The sequence below is a fragment of the Eumetopias jubatus genome, unplaced genomic scaffold (assembly GCF_037043125.1).
Source record: "Eumetopias jubatus isolate StellerSeaLion01/CBP00866 unplaced genomic scaffold, mEumJub1_p1.0 scaffold_5, whole genome shotgun sequence".
In the NCBI taxonomy this organism is placed as follows: Eukaryota; Metazoa; Chordata; class Mammalia; order Carnivora; family Otariidae; genus Eumetopias; species Eumetopias jubatus.
The window spans coordinates 86782348-86799808 of record NW_028274811.1 but is presented as its reverse complement, the minus strand read 5'-3'; the positions used below and the strand labels follow the sequence as shown (position 1 = coordinate 86799808).

The 17461-nt window shown below is 36.0% G+C and overlaps 1 protein-coding gene across 1 annotated transcript in view; it reads right to left on the bottom strand.

The window, feature by feature from the left end:
• WDR36 (WD repeat domain 36) overlaps positions 1-16003 on the bottom strand; it is a 38004-nt gene extending 22001 nt beyond the window's left edge. The window contains exons 1-12 of the mRNA XM_028102781.2: positions 15731-16003; positions 13358-13385; positions 11647-11747; positions 9274-9391; positions 7425-7557; positions 6577-6631; positions 5105-5237; positions 4651-4826; positions 4205-4325; positions 3482-3547; positions 2053-2139; positions 830-975 (exon numbers count right to left, since the gene is read on the bottom strand). Coding sequence (XP_027958582.1) covers positions 830-975; positions 2053-2139; positions 3482-3547; positions 4205-4325; positions 4651-4826; positions 5105-5237; positions 6577-6631; positions 7425-7557; positions 9274-9391; positions 11647-11747; positions 13358-13385; positions 15731-15892 — 1326 coding nt within the window. The 5' untranslated portion in view covers positions 15893-16003. The remainder of the gene's footprint in view (positions 1-829; positions 976-2052; positions 2140-3481; positions 3548-4204; positions 4326-4650; positions 4827-5104; positions 5238-6576; positions 6632-7424; positions 7558-9273; positions 9392-11646; positions 11748-13357; positions 13386-15730) is intronic.
• Positions 16004-17461: the final 1458 nt, after the last annotated feature.

The window sequence follows — 17461 nt, the reverse complement described above, 5'->3', positions numbered from 1 at the left end:
GGGTTTCTTTTTGAGGTGGTAACAATGTTCTAAAATTGGACTGACTAGATTTTAGTGTTGACTGCACAATCCTATGAATATACTAAAAATCACTGAACTGTACATTTTAAATGAGAGAATTTTATAGTATGTGAACTATATCAATAAAACTGTGTTTAAAATAGGAGGAACAATTCTGCAAGCCAATTTTGACATTGCTACTTTACATCTTAAATCTGAACCCAAGAGAAGTAGACTTACATATTTACAAAAGCAAACAAAAAAACAAAATTTCTTAACCAAAGTAAATTTTTAAGTAAACACTGGCATTTAAAAGCTGTATTTAAGAAAGGCTTAGAATTCAATCAGAATTTCTCTATAAGGTACTTCTCAAGAGACAAATCTAAAAGAAATAAAGGCTTTAAATAACTTCTACATCTATAACTCATTAAAGAGTTAGCTAAATCTTACCCTATAACAAAAGAAATCAAGAAAGAAAAAAAAACCTTAGATTCACATTCATTGAGTACAGTACTGTATACTCAACATAATTAAGGTAAGAAAGTTCATTGATACATGCTGAACTCATCTTCAAAGGGTATTCTGAATAATCCTATATTAATTTGAAAACTAAAATAATATATACTACATCTGATTCAGCAAAGCTTAACTTAAGCCTAAATTAATTCTCTACAGTTGCAAAACTTAACACTATTAGAGAATAATTCCAAAATGTTAAGTTATTTTCTGTCAACCAATATTATCATTAATAAACCTGAGTCAAACAAGATTACCATAGGACAGTTTTACAGAAGAAAATGCTCTTATCAACAAACTCAAGCTCACTTACTGTTGCAGTTATGTCATCCTTCTTCAGCTCTTTTGGCTTGAGAAAGTAAGCACCTATTGTAGATTTCTGATAGTTCCAGGTTGAACAAGATAATTTACCTTGATGGCAAGCAATGATACTATCCCAGTCACTTTCACGAGCTTCCTCTAAAATGTAATAAAAATCATGTATCAAATTATTTTTCATTCCTTCATTCACCTATTATTTATTAAGCATGTAATATTCATGTTTTCATCAAGCACTAGAGACATGACAGTTTACAGGTAATTCTGGATAGCACTGAGCTTCCAATCTAACAAGAGATTCTAATTAGAAGAAACTAAATAAAGAATATAGTGTCTTATAAAAGCACTCAGGAAGAGTTTACTAAGAGATCTCAGGACAGAAATAACTGGCTCCCTGAAAGCAGTAAAACAAATAGCAATTAATGGGGGGAGTGGGGAACAGGGGCATAAACAGGTCCAAGAGTAACTTGAACAAAATGAAGCACAGCAAGTATTTTCCTGAGAAAGTTGGGAAACAGGCAAGGCACCTGGGGCCATATAACACAAAGGATCTTGAAAGCCATGTTAAGGAGAGGAGATTGCATCCTGTCATAAGGGGCCTCTGAAAGATTTTTAAGCAGGTGAATGACATGATTCATATGTTTTAGGAAGATCACTCAGCTCTAAGATAAAAAATAGACAGGAGGGTAGTCAAAGTTAAAAAAAAAGGGGGGGGAAACATCATCTGGTTGACCTTGAAATGGAAATGGTGCCTTATTTCTATGATAGCTTTCACTCAACAATCCCATTACCTATCTACATTTTTCTTAAAATCACTTCTTTGAATCAAATACCACTCAAATGATGTAGCATACTAAGACCTCAGTGCATTTTGATTTTGATTAAATTAGAACTACATGTTCTCCATTCTTACCCTTTTAACATTAGTGACTTTCATCATACCAGACACATAACAGAATAGGGTTATAAAATGAAATACCAAATACTGTTTATTAATAGGTCTTATAAAGAACAAACCTTGAAATTAAAAGGTAACAATTTCAAATTATAAGTAACTCTTTTTTAGTCTTCAATGAGATTTGCATGCACTTGGAGTTACTTCCAAATGCTTATTAATATTTGCAAAAACATTTTTTAAAATTAAAAAAATTTAAAAATAGATATAGGAAAAATAAAAAACAAAGCAGAACTTCTCGAAACATGTATTAAGTTACTTACCAGCTGCAAACTTTGTGATGGGTGGAAGTCTTACTGATATGGCATTCTGAAGTCCTTTACGTTTGACTCTTTTTTTATTTACTAATCCTGGGGATGAGGGAGAGGGGAATACAGCTATGAGCCTTTCTTAATGAAAAATGTACATAAAAGAAAAGCTATTCCTCGTCATGTAACTATAAAGTTCAAGATATTCCTATTTAAGTAAGGAGACAAAGATGTTATTACCACTATTATTTGATCATTTATGAAACTTAATCTATGTAATTACATAAGAAAACAAATAATTGAAAAATGAAGGTAAAAATAATCATTTTTTACAGATGATATGATGGTCATGCAGTCATTTCAATCAAGAAAAACAATCAAATCATTATTCAAATGATCATTTATTGAACCAAATAAACAAAAAAAAACCCCAGTGAGTTCCTATGATGCAGTAATATATCATTATAATTATTTTGTAATTACAATATATTATGTATTCTTATATACTATTTATTATTAAATATTGCAGAGTGGATATATAATGAACAAAGATCACATCCACAATACTAACAAAGAAATATGAGCAAATTGTATTAAAATACATAAAATGCCACTGAATAATCTCAAATTTGTAGGACCAACAGGAGGAAAGCTAAAAAAAAAACTTCACTAAGGAACACGAAACACAACTTGAATGAGAAATACAGTATCCCTAGATATGAAGACAAGTATCACTTTGGATGCTGATTAAAAAATGATCCAAAAAGGGGAACCTGGGTGGCTCAGTCGGTTAAGCCTTTGGCTGGGGTCATGATCCCACAGTCCTGGGATCAAGCCCCACATTGGACTCCCTGCTCAGTGGGGAGCCTGCTTCTCCCTCTCCATCATGCTCTCTCTCTCTCTCTCTCAAATAAATAAAAATTAAAAAGATCCTAAAACTCATCTGGAAGTATATATATGCATGATTAGCCAGGACAGTAGCTAAAAAGAAGAGTTAATTATAAATAAAACTGAAAAACATTTTTGTTTAATACACAAAATCTTTCAAATGCTGGAAATGATGGGCAAGGATAGAGAATAAAGCAAGCCCTTTTTCCAAAAAGATGGGACACTGCTAACTTTGATGCTTTCACTAAGGTATCTTCCGTGTTTAAAATCCTGCACCCTGCTCAAGTGAAATCATCAGTGTCTCCCGGGTGGCAGCATTACGTTTTTACCACCCAAGATGTCTAATTCTTTTCAATAACCTTATAGCAACACCTCATTCACTTCCATAGCAACACTGATCTTAAGGAGCTTACTACACTCTACCATACAAGGGTTTTTTAATTTCATCCAAGAAAAGAGGAAATTTATCAACAAAACTTCCTCTGGTTCTCTCACACTATCTTGAAATGTTTCTTTTGTGACCAGCAGCTTTATTTTCACCTTGCAAGTGACCTACCATGTCCCAAACTCTTGTTAAATTTTTCATGTATTGTGGAAAATGATTGAAGAGTTCCATCTTGACCTGTTGATATAGACAGAAAATACTCAAACAAAATTAAATTCTTAAAATGTGAAGTTACAATTTGGGACACTTTCAAAGGAGAGCTGGAGGGGCACCTGGGTGGCTCAGTTGGTTAAGTGGCTGCCTTCAGTTCTGGTCGTGATTGAGCCCCACATTGGGCTCCTTGCTCAGCGGGGAGCCTGCTTCTCCCTCTGCCTGCCGCTCCCCCTGACTGTGCTGGCTCTCTCCCCCCACCCTCTGTATCAAATAAATAAATAAAATCTTTTTTAAAAAATTTAAAAAATAAATAAAAGGAGAGCTGGATTGCAACTACTTCATTACCATATTCACCTGCACATAGAATGTCATTTAGTAAGAGCAAAGGATAAAATGAGGTACTAAGAATCTTTAGCAGATTATTAGACTAGCCAAGGGCCACAATTTCAGAATCTGACCATCTGTCTCTGAGAATTAGTAAATAACACTCTAAATGAAAATAATATCATCTACAATGCTTCCTGAAATATTCAAAAAGAATCCCCTTATTTCCCCAGATTTCCAAATCGCTCTAAGGGGTATATGAATTCGAAAATTCATAAATATCAAACCTAATAAATATTAAACGCCCTGCTCTCAATACTTGCTTGAATAAACTAAAAGCACAAAGCAGAAACTCACTTGCACTAAGAATTTGCTGTCCATTTTGTCCATAATATCTGATTTTGGTAAGAGGAGCGCTATGTCCCATTCTGAATCTCAAAAGCCGACCTTCACCCATGGGACCATCAAATATCCATATCTGCCAAGAAATAAAAAGACAAGGTTCTTTTGCAATGTGTTAAGTGATCTGCAAGCAGTCAGACCATCTTCTACATATATCAGGTGGCACCGGGTAGCGCTTGCCAGGCTGCTGACCCTAGAGAGGAGGCCGAGGGAGAGATAAACTGTAACTTTCTCACTTCACTGCAATCATGTAACTTGCTGTGTTCTTTGCTTCATCTATACGATTATCTTATCCCATTTTTCCTTTCATCTTCTAGGTTCCAGGCTCATACATTAAAACAGGCTTGTAATAATCCCAAAGACAGAAGCCAGGAAAATAGTAACAACAATAATCATAATACCCTCAGAGCATTGTCAGCACCATTTGTGACAAGAAGTGGCTCTCTATGGAGAAATGTCAGCCCGGCAATTGCTGTAGAATGTGCATTTCTCATCTGATTGATTAATTTTTTGTCTTCTAGATCCCAGAGTCCAATATGGCCACATGGGCTTCCAGCTGCCATTACTGGATGACCATCTGTTATCAAAATAAAATACATTTAAGAAAAACATGCACCATAAAACAACCAAACTTAACAATTCTTCTCTCTACCCTTTTAACCCATAAACATAAAGTTAGAAAAGACTATCCACCAATAATCTATTCATAATCCTTTGGCTATTTGCAATGCAGTATTTCACTCATTTTATTAACTACATTAAATTGTAAGAAAGTATCCATTTGGAAAATTTCTATGAGCTTCAAAGTAATGCATTTTAAATGTTCTTAACATTTTTCAGTAAGTTAAAAGTTACCTGTGCGAAATGAAATCGAAGTAATAGGTCCCCAGTCTTGATGAAATTTCATTAATGTTTCATCAAATTTAATGTTGTGAATGATAACCTGACCTGACATAAGACCAATAGCAACAACATCCACAGCTGGTGCCTGAAAATTAAATTATTCAGCTTTTTATTTTCTTAATAAAAATAGCTTTAATAATCCTGTTATGCATCATTAGTTATGTGTTAGCAAAAAAATGGGCTATCTTCCTGAGGATGGCAAAAAAACAGTAAGTATTTCCATTCTAGCATACTTTAATTGCTATTTCATGTGTAAGTATTTAGGAATGATGTTTTCAAGTTACTTCCCAGATACCATCAACCCCCTCACCCCTAAAACATAGCTGACACGGTAAGAAAACAGCCATAAAGGAAAAGGAATCTGATATGTGAAGTCACTACAGATCACTGACTGGATGGACACAGAAAAGAGAGACAACTCTCAGAAAACATAACATATGAAGGCTTGCCATATGCACGGCAACATAAAAGGCCAACTACAAAGGAAGTGAAGAATTATTTAAACAAGAAAAACAGGAAAAGCCTATAAAACATATTAAAAGGTGAAAAAGTTTTACGATTAGTCTGTTCCAGCTCTAATAATCTATGAATATAATCTTCATTTTATACAATGGTCTTACATATAGGCTCCATAATAAGTTTCTCTATTTTAGAACAGATCAATGTCCTATACCATTACAGAATGGAATCAGGCAAAACATTTTATTAATTTATCATCAAGTGACTATTATGCATCAGACCCTGGGGAAACTAAAACAAGTATGATTCCTTGTCCTCAAGGGACCTAATCATCAGATACTAAGCATAGCAAAATTGATGGTAGTGAGAGAGAATGAAAGACTGAATATAAATTGGGCAGGTATAGCAATAGATATTTAGAAGGACAAGGGTACAATGGAAGTATATGTGTCCAATATATGCATAAGATTATCCGCAGACATACATTCATTCATTCATACCTGTTCTGCAGACTCATAAAAACAAAAGCAGATATTTATGGAAGAGTCTAGTTAATAAAATATTAGGATGTGGGTCCCAATTATTCCAAGCTACAACTCTCAACATTCTGACAAATTTCTCTGTATGACCTGCAATCTCCTTTACTGAACAACTAACTCATTTCCATCATCCCCACTCTGTACAAAGCACTGGGCTACACGCTTGCAAAATGACTGGTAAACATAATCCCATATTAACTATATGTTTAGAGCCTAATTCCAGACAAAAGGATTTCCACAAATGTTTATAGGCAAAGGCATTATTATTTCAGTTACATTTCCAAAACACTATTTTTAGGGTAATATTTATAAAAATAAATTAGTTCTATATATTATTGTCTTCAGTCCTAAAAATATGGTTGACCCCTGAAACTGAAAGATTACACTAACTTCATTTCTTCTTTGACTTAACAGAAAAATACTAACCTGCTGAAGAGCTGTTACTCCCATTTTCCATCCCTGAAATGTATACAGTAGTTTACTACAAGAAAAATAGTTGAAAGGTTTTATTTTTTAGGAAAACAAAATCAACTATATATTAAAAAGAAATAGTAACAGAAGACATTTAGGTTGTTACTCTGCCCCACACTATTCTAAGTTCATATATTAACTTATTTAATACTCAAAACAATCCCATGAGGTAGATATTATCACCGTTTTTCAGAACCAAAAACTAAGAAACTTAATTACGTGAAACAATTAAGCTAAGGTTATATGGCTAATAATTCAGAGCCCAGACAGACCAATTCTAGATCCTATGCCCAATACTGCTGGTAACTACTCTACTATGCCAACTCTTTAAGAAATTTAAAAAAAAAAATACATGACTAAAAAACCATTTTATATTACAGACTATAACAAAAAACCATCATAGAATGTAGGCAGATGTCTAGAAAAATATTACAGAAGGGAATATAACTATGATACTAATGTTATAGAACTATTGCATGACAATAGTGATGCTGCTCTAAATTTCAGAATCAAACCACAAATGATAAATAAAAAATCCTTAAAGAAACAGAGATTCTGAAATTGTTACAATGATATTCAATAAAATATTAAATAACATAGTAAATTCAGTAAGTGGGCACACTTATCACTTACTCAATGATTATCCAAGGGATACTTAATGTACAATAGTGTAAACATCACATAAAGAGCCTCAATAGATAACCTTAGGGGCAGAGAAAATACCTCTCAGTCATTATGCCTGAGCTGAGCACAGACTGGAGAGTCAATGATATTTAAATTTATGTTCTAAATAAAGTGCTTACTTGGATTTTACATTCCACAACTGTAGGCTTCCTTGTTCACTGCCGAGAAGTATTTTATTCAAGTAGGTACTTGGGTGCAAAATTGCAGAAATTTTAAATACTGATTTATCAAAAGTCAATTGCAGGTATTCCTCTACAAAAGTCAAAGTTATAAATAACATGTATTTATTTTTCATATACCCATATATTTAGCCCTTTAAGGAAGTCTACCATATCAAAAATTTATGTCCTAATATAAACCAAAGACTTATATACTAACCTATACACATTCCTTGAAAAATTAAACAAAAGTGATGAGGAGCAACTTGTAAATAAAATTTAGACTGCCAAAAATTTTCTAAAAGTTCTAATATCAATACTATTAAAAATTTCACTCATTGCTGAGCTGGTTTACAGAAATAAAAATAAGGATTAGAAAAAAGTATCTCTAGGGATCAGCCTTACTATTTTTATAATTTGACCAAGAGGCAAAGTGAATATTCCAAGTGAAGTGCTTGTACTGAGCTCTCAAATATCTACAGAGATTGATAGACCACTCAAAGATGTAAAAAGTTAAGAAGCAAACCTTGGTGAAACTAAGAATGGTGCTTCTCACACATTTCCACAGAATCTCTAATAGAGGAGAGAAAAAGAACTTACAGCCTTGTAGAGAAGAGCAAATCCAGCCATTTTTTTGAAATCTTTCCTATATTTAAAATTCTTATGTGTAAATTTTCTTTTCTACTTCACGGTTCATGCATGATGAAAACAATTTTTCACTAAATTTTCCCCAAAATGTGAGTATCAAAGAAGGTAAATCTCACTTAATTTCTAGTCTCACATACTATGTGGTACACTGCCACACATTCCCAGAGATATGTGTACCCACTTTAAAAAGCTAGAAAAAGGTGAAGATCATAAAAATCTTAAATCCTACTTTAAAATATCATTGCCTCTATTTGTACCTAGAAATCTTAATTACAAGCAACATAAACAGCTCCCTGAAGACATTGGTTCAATGTGCTGCTATAACAATAATAAAAAGCTGGCACCAGCAACAAGAGAAAGCCTGCTGAATTGTAAGAATCAGATTCTCTAACTTTATTAAAGCCTTTTAACACCGATCTGCACAAGGACTACTTCAGGAATTCTGCTCCCTTTACTTGGGCAAAGACAGAACAAAGAAGGTCTAATTTGAACAAGAACATGGATTAACTCCCAGGAGGACAATTTTTACTAAAAATAAACATACCTCCAACAATGAGTTAATCAAGAGGTAAGACAGGCTAAAAAATGTAAACAGATTTAAAAAACATAAAAGCTTGAATTCATGGGAGATCCACAGTCTTTTATTGAGGAAAGCTGGGGATATTCTGGAGATAAATTCCCAACCTTTGAGGATAACATAGTCCTGGAGACATAGCTCAGTGCTACTGTATAAAAGTATCACAGTTAAAGGACACTCACTCATATTCTTAGAAACAGGATGGATACTTTCCTTCAGATTACAGGATCTTAGTTTACTACTATAATCTCCTTTACTGAAAGTTGAAAATACAAACCAAGAACATATACCAAAATTCACTCCACAAAGAAAATAATTAACATGTCACTAAACTTAGAGAACTGCAATGGAAAATATTATTAGCTAATAGAAACACATTAAATAGGTTATAAATAGGTCAGCTAGCTGATTAAAATTGCTTATCCATATCTTACTTAAAACCTTTTTCCTCGTGCATGTTAAAGGGTCTAAAATTTTTTCTGATTACATGTTACACCTCTGATATGGAAGTTGTGTTTATATAGATTTTTAATTTTAGCTACATATATACTACCCCCCAAGATAATGCAATAAATTGGTTCTTACCTTCTGAATATATGTGCCAAATAATAAGAATGCTGTCAGTATCAACAGAAATAATGTGATCCCCAAAGGGTTGCAAAAGATGGATTTCTGCCTTATGACCCTTAAAGGTGTGTACTACCTACAATGTCAAAGTTCAAAAGAATTTCATATCATTACTCATTCACCATGTAGTATTCATATTAACCAAAAACATGCTAATCATAAAGATGCTCATGTTGAAGTTGAAAATAGAGCTACCATACAATCCAGCAATTGCACTACTGGGTATTTACCACAAAGATGCAAATGTAAGGATCCGAAGGGGTACGTGCACCCCAATGTTTATAGCAGCAATGTCCACAATAGCCAAACTGTGGAAAGAGCCCAGATGTCCATTGACAGATGAATGGATAAAGATGTGGTATATATACACAATGGAATATTATGCAGCCATCAAAAGGAATGAGATCTTGCCATTTGCAACGACGTGGATGGAACTGGAGGGTGTTATGCTGAGTGAAATAAGTCAATCAGAGAAAGACATGTATCATATGACCTCACTGATATGAGGAATTCTTAATCTCAGGAAACAAACTGAGGGTTGCTGGAGTGGTGGGGGGTGGGAGGGATGGGGTGGCTGGGTGATAGACATTGGGGAGGGTATGTGCTATGGTGAGCGCTGTGAATTGTACAAGACTGATGAATCACAGATCTGTACTTCTGAAACAAATAATGCAACATATGTTAAAAAAAAAAAAGAAAAAAGAAGATAGCAGGAGGGGAAGAATGAAGGGGAGTAAGTCGGAGGGGGAGACATACCATGAGAGATGATGGACTCTGAAAAACAAACTGAGGGTTCTAGAGGGGAGGTGGGTAGGGGGATGGGTTAGCCTGGTGATGGGTATTAAAGAGGGCACGTTCTGCATGGAGCACTGGGTGTTATGCACAAACAATGAATCATGGAACACTACATCAAAAGCTAATGATGTAATGTATGGTGATTAACATAACAATAAGAAAATTAAAAAAAAAAAGATACTCATGTTGAGAAATGAGGTCCAGCTTTTGATTATACAAGGTTAGATTAATAACTATCAAGGAACCAGGCATTTTCACCTGCTCCCTCAGCCAGTCCAATAAGAAAACATGGACTAGAAACCCAGAAATGAGACCTCTGGGACTCAGCCCCACAACTGAGCTCAGGGAGGACACATACACACAGCTGGGTCCTTCACCCAATCCAACCAGCACAACTCCATGCACCCAAAAAAAGTGGTTATGTTCTAGAAGGCTGACCTCTACAGGCTCCATCACCAGCTAGTTTCCAGATGAGATGAGGGAGATAGAGCACTTCTTCCTCACAGTTTTCCGTTTTGACAGAGACCCTTATCCTTACAGTACCACATCCCTCAAGAACTATAGCCCCTTCCCCACGGTTTCAGTTCTCACCAGGCTCCAGAAACACTATTTCTTCTCCTTCTCCTTTTGACCCTAGATTCCTACAGGGAAGTCTCTGATGCCTGGCCACCCTTACTTTCTCTATATATCTATCTTCCAGGGAAAACTACAAACTCAAGTGTTTTACAAAAAAAAAAAAAAAAAAAAAAAAGGACATTTTTCCTGACTCTAAAAATCCAAACAAGTCCCATTAAAGAACTCCACAGGTAAACTGCCTTCCTCTGCTACAGAAAGTAATGACAGAGGACTCTGGGAACAAACGTCAGTCGAAGGCCTTCACAAGTACAGTGATTCAATTACTTCGCTATCCAGGCAGCCCCACTGCCACTTTCCTTTTCATTCTGGACCACCAGAGCCAGGTCATCTCCCAAATTAGTTGTTCCATGACAAATTTAGAGACCAAATGATAGATTAAGAAAAAAAAAGACACCCCCCCCCCCCCCTTAGCAGTGTAGAAAAGAGAGAATCTAGTTTCCTCTATATAGAAAACATGCACTTGGTTCTTAAAAAAAGGAGTCACGGGCTGAGTTGTTCACAGTGAAAAAGTCATCCACATAAAGGAGTGGTATAAATATGAATCTCCCAGGAAAGCATTTTCAAAGGCATTTCTAAATCCTGCCCCAACCCAATATACAAAGTAGAGAGCTTAGGAGATGGGGCCCAACTGAGCAAGAAAATTTTGAAGAGTTGCCCAAATAATTCTGATGTTCATCCATGACAAAGAAAACTGAACTAAAGTACCAGTTTTAACTAATTTTGAGAATTTGATGAAATCAATTTTTCCTCCTCCAGAAAACTACATAAATGTTTACAATAAAAAAAGTACATGTCCAGAGCGTCCCAGATGAAGAATGGCAACAATTAAGTTCCCTCCACTTTTGTGACAATCAACTATTGATTACGAAAGACAAATTAAAATAGTTCAGTGATACAAACCTCTTTATTACGGGCAAATGCAGAGAAAACATTCCCATAAGCAGCAAAGACTAGCCTCTCATCAGCTGCCATACAGCAGATATCCTGTGGAAGAGAGTTACCTAGGTAAAAGGAAATATAAAATTTTAAGATCTTGGCATAGACAGGAAACCTCAATATACATGTAACATTTTCATGGCTATAATATAAAAATATGTAGATATGTGTGTGTGTGTGTATATATATATATAAATAAAAGCTGAAAATCAGTATAAATTTAACTTCAATGTTATTTTATACATCTAATACTATCATACTGAAACTATGAAATCACTTTGACCTTCCCTAAGAGAATTAATTTCTAGTATTTACAGCCATAAAAACATAATCCTAAAGAAACGAAAAGCTTTTTGAGGTTATCTGGAAAAAATCCTCACTTAATATAAAAAACTGGCAGATAGTCATCTACCCTTCATGTAAATGCCTTCAGGAATATCAAGTTCACTAACAACTCTAGCACAATTTTTAAAGTTAATCAAAACCTAGAACCCTATTTAACTCTATCCTTTGGAAAAACCTCAGAAAAACCTCACATGATATTCTACATTCTGAACCCTACAGTGAAAAATATGGTATCTATTCAGTCTCCGAGGTAAATGTGCCTATCACCTCTAGCCATTTCTCATATGATATGATTTCTTCACTCCTCTCTATCATGGTCACACTGGCATTTTCTTTTTATTCCATTTTGGGGGCAGGAGATTTAGAAGATAGAGGATTGTTTTAAGTATTTTTCATGCTACATATTCCATTTTAAGATTTCATTTCCCAAATACTATTTTTATAGGTTTATCATTCACTTTGTATTCAGCTTACATTATAGTGCCCTTCTCTTGCCTTCTATAATCTTTTAAAAATTTTTTATCAGACTAATAAACTTAAAGTCCTCTGTTTCTGCTACAATGATCATATCTGATGGTAAAATTAGAATCGCTCAGCCCTGGCAAGCCCTTTATTCTGTTAAACAGTTCCCCCCAAAAATAAATATTCCTTCCACTGGAAAAAAATATCAAAATGGAGGAAAGGGAAAACTCTTCCTTACAGTAGAAGGAACTATGGAATCAGAAAATCACTATTTGGTAATCATTCTAATAACTGGTTCAGGCAAGAATCATCACTAGATGATAAAAACAACAGGTAAAACTTTGAAGAGTAATAGAATATTGACATAGTCTCAATGGATCTTACCACAAGATACTTATTAATTATAACAGGTAAAACTTTAAAATGGAGCCTCCTGACAAATGTCACCTTAATAAAATGATCAAAGTTATCACTGCCAGGAACAGAACTAACCAAGCATGTGCCTGCTAATACGATTCACTGAGAATTCTGCATTATTTCTTTGTTATTCTTGCCACAGGGCATAACCTGAATCTAATCATGAGGAAACATTAGAAAAAGTCCAATTGAAGGACATTCTATAAAAGAACTAGCCTATACTCTTCAAAAGTGTCAATGCTGTGAAACACAAATTTAAAAAGACTCAAGAGACAGGACAACTGAATGTAACATATGATCCTATCCTGGACTTTTTTTTAACTATGTAAGTTTATCAGAACTACACACTGCATTTCTTATATACTCTGTAAGTCTTAAATTAATGTTAGAATTTTTAAAATTTTTAAAAGACACTAAACATGCATAGATTCATAATAAAGTTTACACTTACTTACTGCAACCAGACTAAGTTTCTGAACCTGTTTTAAAAAAGAAAAAAAAATGGTTAGATTGTAATTGCTTTTGTTAATGAAAATTTAACACCTGAAAATTAAAATATAATCTCATATATAAGTTTGCTATGCCATCTTTCCTTAAAAAGACACTTACTGATCCTAATTTTTCATTATTAGGAAAGCTTATATTTTCAACTATTTCATCAGGAGTAGTGATGGAAGGGGTAGACAAATGTTTTCTATAATGAGACATATAGTAAATATTTTACGGCTTTGTAGGCTATGTGCTCTTTGCTGAACTGCTAATAAAACATGAAAACAACCACATATAATACATAAACAAATGTGTATGGCTCTATTCCAATAAATATAATTTATGGATACAGAAATTTGATTTTCATGTAATTTTCGTATGCCATGACCTATTATCATTCTTTTGATTTTTTTTTCCCCAACCATTTAAAAATGTCAAAACCACCCACCTCTAAAGCACAGAGCTCAGAGAGGTGTAGTGGAAATTCAAATCCCAGAGATGCTAGAATCCTAAGACTGAAAGGTCTTTGGAGATCAAATTAAATATCCTATTTCTTTTTTTTTTTTAAGATTTTATTTATTTATTTGACAGAGAGAGACACAGCGAGAGAGGGAACACAAGCAGGGGGAGTGGCAAAGGAGGAAGTAGGCTTCCCGCCGAGCAGGGAGCCCCATGCAGGGCCCGATCCCAGGACCGTGGGATCATGACCTGAGCCGAAGGCAGACGCTTAACGACTGAGCCACTCCGGCGCCCCTAAATATCCTATTTCTTAAATGGAAGTAGACACAGGTCTCCATCACATGTCAAAATTTAATTACATTGCATCCTACTACTGTGCAAAATTTACTTGGCAGGTTGTTATTTTAGAATAAACACACACATAGCTATAAAATAAATAAATAAAAATGTTATGAGTATACAAAAACAAATGGTGAGCAGGATTGGCTTGCAGGCTGTAGTTAGTTGACCCCAATCTATAGTTACTGATCCAGCCTATGACCTTGACAAAGTTACCCCACCCCCATCCCCCCTTGCCTCAAGTTTCTCATCTATAAAATAAGAATTAAAACAGATCCTGCTTGGGCGCCTGGGTGGCTCAGTTGGTTAAGCGACTGCATTCGGCTCAGGTCATGATCCTGGAGTCCCGGGATCGAGTCCCACATCGGGCTCCCTGCTCAGCAGGGAGTCTGCTTCTCCCTCTGACCCTACCCCCTCTCATGCTCTCTCTCTCTCTCTCAAATAAACAAAATCTTTGAAAAAAAAAATAGAATAGGTCCTGCTTTATGGGATTATTATGGGTATTCAATATGTAAAATTTGTGTGTAAAACAGAACAGAGCCAGTCACAGTTAATGCTCAATAAATGTTAGCTGCCATCACCACCACCATCTCCACCTTGAGAATGGCCCTCACTTTCCTCTCCCACTAACTCAACTAGCTCTTCTTGCTAAAAACCCGTTTGATTTCCACAATCCCTCAAAGAATACAACTTTACAGCTTGGTTTCCAGAAAAAGTACTTAATTAACAGTGGCTATTATAATCCTCATCAAGAAAAGGTCCCTGCTTTCACAGAGCATACATTCATTTGTAGATAAAGGAAAAAAGTAAACAGCAACGAAAGACTATAAACAATGATTGATGAGAAATTAAAGGAGAAAAACCAACTAACAGGCAGGAAGACCTGGGGCAAATAACTTAACTTCTGGAATTGTGTTCTAGTTTACATGAGGGTGCTCCGGAAAAACCATACATATCTCGTAGAGAAAGAAATTGCTGCAAGGCTTAGACTAAGGCACGGTGCCAGACCCTCAATGTTGGTAGAAATAGATGCTCTGAGGAAGTTTTAAGATTAGTTTGCTACCAAATGTGGACAGTCCCCCAGATCATAATTAATCTCACCCCCTCCAGTTCTTCCCAATGTATTTTAATCTAAATTTCTAATCCAGCGTGGGTCAGAAACTGCACAATAAAATGTCTTACAAGTCTTTCTCGTTAAGAATTCAGGAGGCTAGGACTTATCGTAATCACATTTACATCTTCAAGGGAACGTCAATAGACATTTAGTGAATATACTGCCACGGAACTGAAACGTTCTCTGGTCCTTTCCCCCAGCGAGACTGCCTCCGAAAGTCGCCCCAAGCGTACGGCAAGGGCTAAATTAAGCAGCACGTGGATGTGAAGCGGCAGTGAAATAGGACAGGTTGGGGTTAAGGAAGAGACCCGCAGAAAGGGAAGCCCTGGATCGGTGGGGGAGGAGATCGGGATTGCCCCTGGAAAGTGCAGGGGCTCGGAAGGGTGATTCCCGGGAAGCGGGCGAAGGAAAAAAGTCACTCACGTCATAGGTGTGGAAGCTCTTGCCCACGCAGGTCGTCACGTAGAATCGGCGCTTCAGCGCACTGAACCTCACCACGTGTGGAATGTCGGTGCTAAAAAGCCCCAAGGCCCGGAACCCCGCGAACAGCGCACTGCCGGTGCGATGCCCCGCGCCCCGCTCCATCGCTACTGCGGTCCGGGTTCCTCTGCGCTCTAGTCCCGATGGAAACGGCGGACCTTACCCTTCACGGCCTCCCGTGGCACAGTACTCTGCCGGGGCTACACACTTATAAGCGCTTCCGGTGCCCGCTGCCAATGCCTTTAGGGAGGACTGCTCTAGTGCAATTGAAAAAGAGTTCCCTCCGGAGCTCGCAGGGGAGGCGCGACTTCGGTTCCGCGGACCACAGTCTCCAGTGCTCCAGCTATACTCTCCAGCTCTGGTGGAGCTGGAAGAAACTGGACAATTTTCAGCGGGACCTTGTAGGAGGGAAGCGACAGGGGTAGCGCTACGCCCAGAACGGGGAAGGGAGACCAGAAGTAACCAGATCTTAACACAGATGGAGTCAAGTTAAACGTGTAATTATAAAAATGTATAAAACCATGAGACTGTGGAGAAAATTTGAACCCTGGATATTTGATGATATTAAAAAATTATTGTTAATTTTTATAGGTGATAGTATTATGATTATGCTTTTAAAGATTCTTAATCTTTTATGTATCTATAAAAGTGAAGTGTAGTGATTTATCTGGGGATTTGCTTTCAAAATAATCAGGGATGGAGGCTCCTGGGTGGCACAGTTGCTTAAATGATTCTTGGTTTTGGCTTAGGTGACGATCTCAGGGCACTGGGATCCATCCCCCGCCTTAGGCTGCGTTTATCGGGAGTCTCTTTAATCCTTTCCCTCTCTTCCTCCTCCTGCTCGTGCTCTCTCTCTCTCAAATAAATAAATTAAATCTTTTAAAAAATAAAATAGATAAATAAATAATTGGGAATGAGGTGCAGCGTTTAGATGAAACAACATTGGTAATTGTTTAATCTGGGGAATGGGTATTTGAGGGTTCATAATATCCTTATGCTTCTGTATAAAATTGAAATTTTCCATAATAAAACGAATTTTTGTTTGCTTTTTACTGAGTTTGTTTACAGTAAAAAATTGTAATATTAAATTTGTTTTACCTCTGGATGCAAATGTGTACAAATTATTTTGATTACTAGATAGACAATTTTAAGAGTTGTGTAAATTGTGTGTAATGCAGATGTTGCTTTTATAATCAGAAACTAAGACGTCTATATATATTGAGAGTTTGGTAAGAAAATTGAAAAAGTTTCTTCAACCAGGACCTAACAGTTCACAAAGCCTTTGACAGCCATTTTAATCCTCAAATCAAGGCTGTGAGGTGTTTAGGGCAAAAAATATTATTACTGTTTTACAAATGAGGAAGCTGTTCCTTTGGGGGTTAAGCAATTTGTACAAGGTTCTGAGATTATTTAGTGCTCAAATCCAGACTAGCGCAAAGGTTAGAAAAGGATGAGAAGGGGAGATCACTGAAGGGCAGCTGGAGGATAGGAAAAATATGCACCCAGCAATCACACTTTCAAGACCAAACCTTGGGTCACAGATGGGTGTGGATTCACAATAGATAAGGGACCTGAAATTCCCAGAGATTACCTAATTTGTGAAGGGTCAGTTAATTAATGGTAGTATAGCAATTTGAATTTAGGCCTGACAATCAGGTTTATGTTCTTTAACCT